Source organism: Stenella coeruleoalba, assembly GCF_951394435.1.
Source record: "Stenella coeruleoalba genome assembly, chromosome: 16".
NCBI classification, from domain to species: Eukaryota; Metazoa; Chordata; class Mammalia; order Artiodactyla; family Delphinidae; genus Stenella; species Stenella coeruleoalba.
The window spans coordinates 2,080,838-2,092,260 of NC_137162.1; the positions used below are offsets into that span (position 1 = coordinate 2,080,838).

The 11,423-nt window shown below is 50.2% G+C and overlaps 1 protein-coding gene across 1 annotated transcript in view; it reads left to right on the forward strand.

Annotated features, from left to right (window-relative positions):
• TCERG1L (transcription elongation regulator 1 like) overlaps nt 1-11,223 on the forward strand; it is a 192,676-nt gene extending 181,453 nt beyond the window's left edge. The window contains exons 10-12 of the mRNA XM_079899219.1: nt 3,271-3,360; nt 7,258-7,376; nt 10,992-11,223. Of these exons, the coding sequence (XP_079755345.1) occupies nt 3,271-3,360; nt 7,258-7,376; nt 10,992-11,148 (366 nt within the window). The 3' untranslated portion in view covers nt 11,149-11,223. The remainder of the gene's footprint in view (nt 1-3,270; nt 3,361-7,257; nt 7,377-10,991) is intronic.
• The last annotated feature ends 200 nt before the right edge of the window (nt 11,224-11,423 follow it).

Genomic DNA, 11,423 nt, shown 5'->3' on the forward strand with positions numbered 1-11,423 from the left:
GGCAGAGTTCTAGGGTGGCCCCAAGACTCCCACCCCGGGGCACACATCTTGAATAACCCCCTCTCTTGAGAGTGGGCAGGACTCCAAATAGGATGGGGGGGCCACCCCCATGTCGGTGTGACACCATGTTATGTAAGATTGGGTATCATATATAGAGATTCTCCCACTGGCTTTAAGGAAGCCAGCCTATTGTGGAGGGCCCACCGTGGAGAACTTGGGGACCCCTGGGAGTGGAGAAAGGCTCCCCACAGCCCTCCAGCAAGAAAGGGGAGGCCTCAGCCCCTGCCCCATGGAATGAACCTACCAGACAACGTGACCGTGGGGACACAGGTCCAGGGAGGCTGGGCTTCCATCAAGAGTGAGTCTCACAGTCGAGGGAATGACAGTCATCAGGGTCCTTCTTTGGGAAGAGTCTGTCTCACAGACAAGGCTGTGTCCACCCGCAGGCAGTGATGGGCCCTGTTTCACACTCAACTGTCCAGACTTCCCTTCTGCTCCAGCCTCTGTCGCAGGTCCCAAGCCCGGCTGCCCCTCTGTCCAGAACTGCCACCCTCCTCTGAACTTCAAGAGCATCTGTTAGTGTGGCTGTCAGGTTATGCGACGACGTCTGTTTTATCACAAATTACAGTCACTGGGGAGACGGCTCATCTTGCCTTGTATACAGATTGTAAATTCCTCTGGAGGCAAGGACAATGTATTATTTTTTAAAAATATAGTTTATTATACATCTAGAACTCCAAAACTTCTCAACAAACTGGTGGCATCAGTTATGTGACGCCAATTCTTAACAATTGTTGGCCTTCCTTACAAAACTAGGACCTTGGAGGGGTTTACAGGTCTACATGGTGGATAGATGCCCGTCTGATTGGGCTGTATTGAAGTTGGCCATTCCTTCTCTCCAAAGCCACCCTAATGCTCACGTGGTCAAGTGTCAGCTCTCGAAAAACAGAGGAATCATTCTGCCCTGATGCTTTTCCAGAGCCCCTACCCCCAATCCCTGTAACGTGTCAAAATTTCACCATGTTTTTAGTCAACTGAGAAAAGTCCCTGGGTGGAGTTTGGGTCACCCTGCCTGATAGAAGAGCTCATGAGTATTAAAAAGGGCTTTCCTTTTTATTACTGAAGATAGGAGTTGTCAAGTTTGAAAAATCATTATGTTACGATGTACAAAGCAAAGCACAATTCCTATTGAAATAATATCTCTACCGGAAATATTCTAACCTGCTCAAAGTAAGAATGTGAAGGGATCTTGGTTTTGTAAACTGCCCATTGGCTTCACCTCCCCACGTCCCGGGAGTCCCTCCCCTGCCCCGGCTCCTAGATACACATCACATCTGGCTCTTCTTCCCCCGTTGCTCTCCAGACAAGGCCCTAGTTCCTAAGTAGGTCTGGGAGTATCCTGCACATCTGCTCTGCCCGTCTCTCCTGCCTCTTCCCAGCCCCTCACAGCCTCCTTCATCCCAACCATGTTCCACCCTTGTAATCCCCACATTCCCCACAGTTCCTGGAGCCTGGCCTTCGCTCCACAGACACTTCCTCCTGAACACCTCCCAGGCCCTTCATGGGCCCAGTTCCAGCACAGTCATTATTTGAGACAACTTCTCCCCAGGCCCTTCTCTGTGTCCCCTTGGCTCCTGGGCATGTCTCTGGAAGGACGCTAATGCCCCCCAGGAGATCCTGAGTTATAGCTTTTCTGCCTCACCCTGGACCGTGGGCCTCCTTATGTCAGTGGCCTTGATTTATTTTCTCTGATCCCTCAGCACCCAGCATGGGGCCTAAGGCACAGTCAATATTTGGTCAATGCTTTTAAATGAATAAATTATTTTTGGATGACTTAAATGTTTCACTGCTCCATCAGCTGAGAGAGTCTGGATCAACAACATCCCAGCAGCAGTGAGCTCACCCGGCACCCAGGTCTCCAATAAGAGGGACCAGGGCTTCTTGGAGAATGCTGATTCTAGGGCCAAGGTAGGAGCGATATGAGATGACCCTGGAGCATCTTGAAGGGCCCAGAAAACAAAATGATGGGGTACGTCCCAGGGACACAGGAGCCAACCACAACAGCCAAACCAGGAGCAGATCGATAATCATGTTAGATTATAACCCAAAGTATGAAATAAATATCCATGAGTCATATTGATATAAACAAATGATTGAACAAATACGTAAATGGGAGAGAATGGACAAATATCCCATCCAGAAGAATGCCAAGGAGCTTATACAGATACTCCCATCTCAGGAGGTGGAGCCGGACCCCTTAAGTGTGGGCTATACATTGTGACTTCCCTCCAAGGAGGACAGCATGGGATAGGGGAAAAAGAATAAATTCATAGAGGAAAGACCTCAGCTGGTCAGTCAAGGTCAACGTCAGCTCCGATAAGTTACATTGACTGTATGGACCTGATAGGATGTGACAAGAAGGGCACGTTTTCTGGGGTCTTCCTCCCCAAACCCACAGCCCTGGTCGAACCAAGAGAAAAACTGAGACAAATCCCAGCAGAGGTACATGTCACAAAACACCTGACCAGTACTCCTCAGAACGATCAAGGTCATCGAAACCAAGGAGAGTGAGAAACTGTACAGCCCAGAGGAGCCCGAGGAGACATGAGTGATGTGGTGTCCTGCGTGGAATCCTGGGACAGAAAAAAAGTTAGGCAAAAACTAAAGAAACCTGAGTAAGGTGTGGACTCCTGTTAATAACAGTGTAGACACGTAGCATACTAACATTAAGATGTCAGCAATATAGGAAACTGGGTATGGGGTAGACGGTAGCTTCATAATAGTTTCGAAAATTTTCTATAAATCTAAAACTATTAGAAAGTAGGGTGGTTTGTTTAAAAAGGTGACTTACCTAAAAAAGGTTTAAATGTTGATTAAAAATCAATTGAAATTGTGCCAAACTCTGATTATTTCTAAAACACTGTCCTCTGTTACGACCTGCGGTGCCCTGAAAAGTTTTACAAATACGTCCTTTCACAATGTGTCATTTCAGAATGTCCCAGCTTCACAGGCGTAGTTGGAGTTTTAGATCAGGACGCATGGCTCTGGAAGATATCCAGGGAGGAAATAGTGTCATGAGTCTAGAAATTCGATTTTCAAATGCTCTAAATATTGATTTTCTTAAAAGTTTGACAAGTTGAACACTTTTAAACGATGCCACATCCCTCAACCCCGGTTCCTTAGTGCTGTGTCTCACCATTGATCATTTCAGTGTGACTCCAGGCTCAGCATGAGATGCTAAAAGCAGCTCTATTGACTATCTTTCTTCAGGTGTCAGCGTTTTCTACCTGGGAGAAAGAATTACATAAAATCGTGTTTGATCCGCGCTATCTCCTGCTAAATTCCGAGGAGCGGAAACAGGTAAGGTGGTAGGAGGTGTGGTGACGGACTCGGGGACGCAGAGTTAAAGTGATGCTCCGTCCTGACAGCTCTGCGGACGAGCAGGTGCCTGTCACCTTTGCCGTGTCAGTGGGGAAGCCATGAGAATCCACTGCTGGCCTGTGAGCTTGTGAACGGGAAGAGCTACGGGTGCGGCGGGAGGCTACCCTGCGCCTGCTCTTGGCGAGCCGCCTGGTCATGACCCCATGAGACAAACACAGAGGTGAAAACTCAGCTTTGGGGAACATTGCCCACATCCTGGGTGACTGTATTAAAAAGACTTAAGATCTGATATAATAAAAGTGAAATAGGAGAGGGTCCAGGGAACAACAGTAGCAAAAGTAAAGGATGGACTTTTCTAGAAAGTGGGTCCCCAGAAAAGCAAGAATGGATTAGAGGTAGCTGGCCCGGAGGTCACTTTAAATGGACACGTGACAGGGGTCCGCCCTGGCTTGTTGAGAAGTCAAGTCACGGAGCCAGAACTGTCTCCCGGATTAAGCAGACAGACAGAGGGACGGGCTGTGCTGACCGGTGGGGACGCCTAAGCTTTCACACCCTGCCAGGATCTGGTGGCTCCTGGGGCACATCCAGCAAGGGCCCCGAGATAAATTCCAGAAGGATCCAGATTCTGCGTCTGCATCTGTGTTCCCGCCCCAGTCACGCGTCTCCCTCCCTCTGCCCTCTGCGTGCAGAGCAGATACATGTGGAAAGTGGGCGACCAGGCGTCATCGCTGGAGACACAAGCCCACGAGGGTCATCTCACCTCCAATGTCGCGGCCCTGGCGGCATCCATCTGATTTCAGACAGCAGGGTCTGGGAAAGCCCGGGCCAGGGGGATGGAACGTGCAATTTTATTTTCAATTCTGTCCTCAACTCGTGAAATTCCCTTAGGTGTAGACCAAGGGGCTCCACGCAGGCCAGGCGGGCGGGGCCTCGCTTTGTGTTCGGGTGTTTTATATCTGTTTTCCCCACAGCCGAGGAAACTCGGTGATTTTAACCATTGGTAATATCTCACCCTTTTGTCGCCCTGTTACAAATCACAAAGTTCAGCTCTCCAGCTGTGACCAGAGAGAAGCCCGTTTATTTTGGTGGCAAGATCACTTTAAACCGTAACAGATAAAGGTCAGCACAGCTGCAGACTCTGTCACTGACTGTCGTGATCAACGCTCTTCCATCTCTAGTCCATGGATGGTTTTAGAGGCCATCAGCCTCTTTAAAGGAAGCTGAAGAAGTGAAGAAGTAAGACCCTTCCCACCACACCCCCGAGAAAAGCCGAGCTGATGATTCAGTTATTAAGCCCCGTCTCTCAGACGTCAGGGAGCTCAGGGCGCTGTTTGCCTGGAATGGACCAGGCTCTTGGGCAGGGCAGGGTCTCCTGCCCTCCGGGTGTCTGGGGGGTGGTCATGGCACAAGACTCACCCACGGGAGCAGGGCGGCTGGACTCCCACAGCCCTGGTGAGAAAGACAGGCGCTGACCGAGAGGGGCTGTGACTGCCAGGGTGCTCTCGGGGCAGACAGATCAGACTAGAAGGTCAGCTCACAGCCAGAGCCCGCCGTTTGGTGGGGGGCCCTCAGACGTCCCTGGGAAATCGTGCAGAGGAAACAGCAGGCCTGTGTTCATACCACAGCGTGGTCCCAGAGCCCCACCAGGAGGAGGAAGCAGGGCTCCCCGTAGCTAAAGGCCTCAGATTGCATGCCGGCATCGTAAGGGAAACCCCACCCCAGCAAATCGACAGGGTTGTGGTTTCTAAGAGGCACAGGGCTGAAGCTGAACTGATGAAGGAAACAATATTTGGGCCCCATTCAGAAAACACAGTCCTATTTATGAATGAATTGGGCCGGCAACACCAGACATGGACTCTGTGTGGGACCTACTGTCACGTAGTGTTCGTGGGAAAAGCCGAGGCTCATGGTGTGTGCACTGCACCCACCCTTCCACGGGGTCTGCAGAGGAGATGTGACTGAGCCGAAGTAGAGAGTAGGGGTCCTGGGAGCGCTCGTCAGACCTGTTTCTATGGTAACACAGAGTGTTCCATCTTATTTCACTGGGACACGCCATGACGAGATAATGGCCAATGGTCTCTCTTTTAAAAAGTCATGCCCCATTTTGAATAAAACTGGTATAATTTGTTAAAGAGGAGGGGGAAAAAAAACTGTTACATTAAATTATAGCAGCATAAATAAAGCAGCAGAGCAGAGGCAGAGGAGAGAGCAAATCTGATTAGAGGGATAAATGATTCCAGGCAGAGAGAGAAGGAGGCCTTTCTCACCAGCTCTGACCCCACCACCAGCCAGGGTTTCTATCCAGATTTAGAATTAATAGAGCAAAACTCTGACTAATGATGGACCCACACGCTTTTATTTGCATAATAACCCTGCATTTACCTTCTTTATGAGCTTAAATTATAGAAGAACTGGAGAGTTTACATGACCGCTTGCCTTGAAGGTGAAATAAGCCAACCGTATTCTTACTGAAATATATACGCACGCTCTCCATCTAAGGCCTGTTCCTGAATATTTCATTTCGCTGATGATTCTTCAGGAGGCGAGTAGCATTTTGTACTTATACTCCTGTAAAGGCTGGCCGTGACTGAAATGGAATCTGAAACCATCAGGCAGAGCCGGGACACCTGTTCTGCAGGGGAGTGATGGGGTTTCGGCCAAGTCGCCACCGCCCGGTTCCATGTCCTCGGCAGGAGGGCGGGAGATTCCCTGAGCTCTTCGTCAGATTCCAGTATCTGCAGTGGCCACCGATTGGGTTGGTACAGAATTGCTATTCATTGGCCTCATAGGATCAGATGTGGGCTCTTTGCCGATCTTCTTATCTGCGTTCGTACACACATCTAAATTTTCTCCAGTTTATTCTCCTTTCAACGTTTTCGAGGCTTGGAGAGCTTTGGGAATGAAACAGCTGTCTCCACCTCCCTTTGGCTTTAGTCTACAAATGACAATTTTCTGATATTAGAACAATGAGCGGTCTTAATCCAAGCAAGGGAGGCTCACTCTATGGTCTACTGCAAAGGATGATTCCCTGCTGGCATTTTGTCATGTCGGCTGCCAGTACCCAAGAGAAACCTTCCCAGGGTCTTGGATGGATTTGCCTACCAGACAATATCGATATCCTGTGGGCTAAGGGTCTGGTTTTCCTGTGGAGGTAGCCTTCAAAGCCCATTCTCGTCGAGCTGGGGAGAGGGAGTGCAGTGCCCGGTGGTCGGGTCTCCTCATTGGGTGTTTCCATGACACCAAGGAGAGGCTCACCTTGCCCACAGGAGCCCCTGGGGAACCAGACCCGTGTTCACAAGTGGGTCTTCTTGAAGACTAGAGTGTGGGAAACGAGAGATGCTGGGTTGACTTTCTTTTCACAAGTTCAAAGTCATTTTGGAGACTCAAATGCCAGTTACATTGCCACAGGGATTACTAGAACAAAGTACAGACTCTCACGTGTCATGGTACCGCTGGCCAGGATGTGAAAGTCGGTGAGACAGTGCGTGCAGGTAAGTGGTGCTCAAGAGGTTCCAAAACAAGAAATATCGGAGCACTGGAGCTGGGATTTCCAAACTGTCCACTGCTCCCGCCACACCTCTAGAGAGGGCCGCCCACTCATACCCAGGATTTCCAAGCAGGCTGATTCAGCGTTTGGCCCCCAGATGGTGTCTGGACGTGGAAAAGCGCACTGGCCTCGTGGGAGAGCAGGTGTAATTGTCCAGACACTTGCTTTCACGGAGAGGCCAGATTAAAGGCTCTGGTTTTTAGCTCCAGCAACTGTGAAAAAGACAGGCTTATCTCAGATTCTTGCTGTGTTTTGTGTGGTGTTGGAAGCGCAGGAGTTCATTTCCAATACGCATTCTTGTAATAGTTCTGTTTTGTGTGTGTCTTAAGATATTTGAACAGTTTGTCAAGACAAGAATAAAAGAAGAATACAAGGAAAAGAAAAGCAAATTGCTGCTGGCCAAAGAAGAATTCAAAAAACTTCTAGAGGAATCTAAAGTCTCACCCAGGTATGGAAAGTGAGTTAAGTCCAGGCGATTTCTGGGGCTGGGAATTTACCAAATTTTGTAAGGGGTCTTTTAAAGTCAGTTTGGGTTAAATCATGTGACCTATGTTCCACAGACATCAAACATGTAATTTTGGAGAGGTAAGCCTTTCTCCCCTGTGCCGGCCGTGAGCAAACCTCCCAGCCCTGCTTGCTAACCAAAGGCATCCCAGCAGCTCTGTCCAGCTTACGTGGTGGTTTTCCACAGGTCAGCAGCCCTGACTCTAAGGCCAAAATAACTCATCAATAGGTCAGCCCTCGTGAGATGGGGCCTGATTCCCCTGATCTAATGATGGAGGGGTACAGATGCAAGACAAACGATACACAGCAACAGCAAAATAAACCCCACCAGCCCCTGGGTTCCACACGCCTGGGCAGCTGTCCAGAGTGTGAAGTGAAGACGTTCCACACCAGCAAAGGGCCTGAGTGAACTTGGCTGTCAACCTCACCTGAGATACTCAGGCATTATTCCCATGAAATACAACAAACTAATATGAAAACGATGTTAGAAACTAGAAGAATACATAAGCTGAGCTCGACTTTAAAATTAACTTTAATTGACATTTAAAAATTAATGTACAAGAACTACTTAATTATACAAGTATAACTTTTAAGAGCGAAAAATGGTTGATCTTGATGTATTTTTATTTTAAATTGGGACATTATTTTTAAATGGACATTTACACATTATGATTTTTAATAATAAGGCTGACATCATGCATTTTTAATAATAATGCATAAATCATATTTAAATGAACATTAATTGATGTTTGCCTTCCATGCAGATGTAGGCATCTACATTTTGATCAATAATTGCTTAATTCATTGGCCAATAATTGGATAATATAATTTAGTGTTGGTAACATAGGCCTCAGAAAACTTCTTCGACTATTTAAAGGATAGATACTTTCTGAATGGGAAAAAAATTCACATGAATCGTCCCCATCACCAAATGCTAACCTCGGAAAGCAAATGTGGGCCTAACGACTTGTAAATTGTGATTTTCTGTGAGAACTCTGGGTTCTAGCCATGGCTTTGCCCTGTCCCCCCAGCTGGTGACCCTGGGTGGGAGGGGGGAGTTGGATCCAGAGCCCCTGCCTCAGTGCGCAGCAGCCCTGCCCATCCTTGGCCCCCGCTGCAGGGTCAGGCACTGGACCTTCACAGCTCAGGTGTCTTGATCTGAGGGGGTGTAGCCGCCCTGCCCCCCGGGCCGCTAGGAGGATGGTGTGTGGGGCTTCCTGGCAGGTCCTGGAGAGCTCCCATCATTACCACCGGTGCTGTCTGTGTCCATCCATTGGCAAAATGTTAACAAGAGCCAACCTAGTCCCCCTCCCATGAATATGTTATGAAGGCAAAGGAGAAATGTTCAGAATGTATTCAGCAATTGCGAAGACGATTCCGCACACGGAGAAGGAAAGTCAGCGGTAGAAATGAAGCTACTCTTCTTTGAAGTTAGATGTGATTGCCTGCCGTTTGTTAGCAATGTACACTGGGCATATATTGCTTTTATAATTATAAAGCTAGTTCTTATTGCAAACGTAGCTAATTCTGCGACATTTCAAAACCCTCTTCAGGTCTTCTTTACATTCTCTTCCCGCCATTTCGCAGGCGTCCACTGGTCGCCAGCGGGCTCAGCGCAGGCATCCTGAGTACCCTCAGCCCCGCCTCCAGTCATCCTGGCTCTGATCCTAGCCGTGGGGATAGTCCAGGGCCAGATCCCAGCCCTGCCCAGCTCTCAGGGCCTTGGAGAGGGGAGAGGAGCCTCCGGGGACCTCCCCGTGGGCTGGCGGACTGGTGCTCTGGCCACAGCGGCCACCTCCTTCAACTGCGGGTGGCCACGTCCCCAGGGGAAAGAGAGACGCAGTGCAGGTGACTCAGAGGACTTCCCCAGGCTCACTGGACGGTCCGCCAGGGTCAGCAGTAAGCCAGGCTGTCCCCGTGGGCCCGGCTAAAGGGTCGGAGTTTTCTTTTTTCTTTTCAGGGATACTTCTGTTTAGAGGTGCCCAGAATAGGACCTCTCTAGAAGGGGCTCCGCCCAGCCCCTGATTGAAGATGCTCGGGCTCCCCCTAGACACGCGACCAAAATAACAAGCCCCCTGTGTCTCTCAGCATCTTGCTTTTCCCAAGAAGGTCAGCGATGGAAGCTCAAATAAGTGTGTGTTAGTCACACCTCATGGCAATTGTGAAATCATGGAAGGAAGGGAGGGAGGGAGGGAGGAAAAGAAGGAAAGTACGAACGGAGAAAGTTGAAAACCGGAGAGAAGAGTTTTCTCTCCTCGGGAAGCGTCTGGCACACGGAATCCCGGGGTGTGCAGGGAGGAGAGCAGTGCTTGGTGAGGAAGGAATGAGACTCATCGTTTAGTGACAGCAGTGAGGATGGGTCTACTAATTATTCATCTTGTCTCCTAACAGCCATGTCAGTATAATCTTGTTATTCACGTATAAAGAGAGAACCATTAAGTTATAATAATTTAATGCAACAATTAAATGTCTGCAATGAAATATACATTTCTCCACAAAGAGAAATAGGAGGAGCAAGGGGCCTCCCCGGGCACAGGGCGAGCACGCTTCTGCTCACCCAGGGCCCCTCCTGCAGCTCCAGCCCAGCTCTCTGCAAGCAGAAGGCAGGCGGAAGCGTCTGCAGGAACCGGCTCCTCCGCTCTCCCCTCCCGCCCCCGCCCCACCGCCTGGAGCCGCCCCAACCACCGGCTTCAAGCTCCGGCCTGGGAGAAGAGGAAGCCGTGGGGAGCTGCTGCTGGCAAAGGTTCCATTTGTCTGCAAAGCCACGTCCACTCCTTCTGCCCTTTGAGCTGCCCCACCCGCTCTGGCCTGGCCTGGCTGGCGCCACTGAGTCTCTTACGGGGGACTCCCTGGCCTGGCAATCATGGACTCAGTCAGTATCTGGGTGCTGAGCACACGCCGGCCACTGGGCTTAGACATTCGAGATGCTCCACAGAAAACAAAGCAGGTGACACACTTCTCCTCGAGCAGGGAGAGGCGAGTAACACTGCACAGTTGAGGCTCATCGAGATGATACCCAGTTCTCTGACCCGTAGATAGGACGCGTTTCCCTGAGGAAGACAGGCTGGTCCTGACGTCTAATGAGGAGAGGGCTTCACATGGTGAGTGAAGAAATGAGGGAAGGGTGTGCCAGGCAGAGGGAACCGCATAGGCAACGACCACGGCAAGTTGCAGCACGGTGAGAGTAGCGGACAGAAGACCTGTGTGGCCGGAGCGGGGACGGGGGCGGGGAGTGAGAAGCTCGGAGTGACACCAGGCCCAGGAGGCAGGTGAGGCCAGGCTCATGCCCACAGGCCGGTTGGATGCAGAGATGGGCAAGTGTGTGAGTTACGTGGCTCAGGCCCCTGCCGGGCCGAGTGGGGAATAACAGCCCGTGAAGGGAGCAGGCAGGTGGTGTCGGCGGCCCAGCGCTCTTTCTTCTGCCCATCCTCCTGCCAAGGGTCCTGCTCCCAGGTCTGGAAGAGGGAGCTCGCCACCCTGAGCTCGGGCAGGAGGTACTCAGAGCCCCAGGACCTGCTCTTCTCCAGGAAGGGGTCACAGGATGCTTTTGGTCTTTCAGGACCACATTTAAGGAGTTTGCTGAGAAGTACGGCCGGGATCAGAGGTTTCGACTTGTCCAAAAACGGAAGGACCAGGAGCATTTTTTCAACCAGTTCATCCTTATTCTCAAGAAACGGGACAAGGAAAACAGACTCAGGCTGCGGAAAATGAGATGAGTGTGTGCAGATGCCATCAGGCTGGGCGTGGCAGGGGCTGGGCGGACGGGCGCCCACGCAGCCAGGTCGGGAGCCCCAGGGGCCGTGGGCTTCGTTCTCAGAGGGTTATTGTTTCATATTGAAGCTCTCTTTGGTACAACTTTCCGAGTTTGATGCATTTCTAATTGCCATGATATGTTGCTCCCTTCATTGCTTTAATTATGCAAATTACTTGTAATGTAGACAGATTCTAAATCTGCTGCAGGTTTGTACCTCAGCAGAAACAGACACCATCT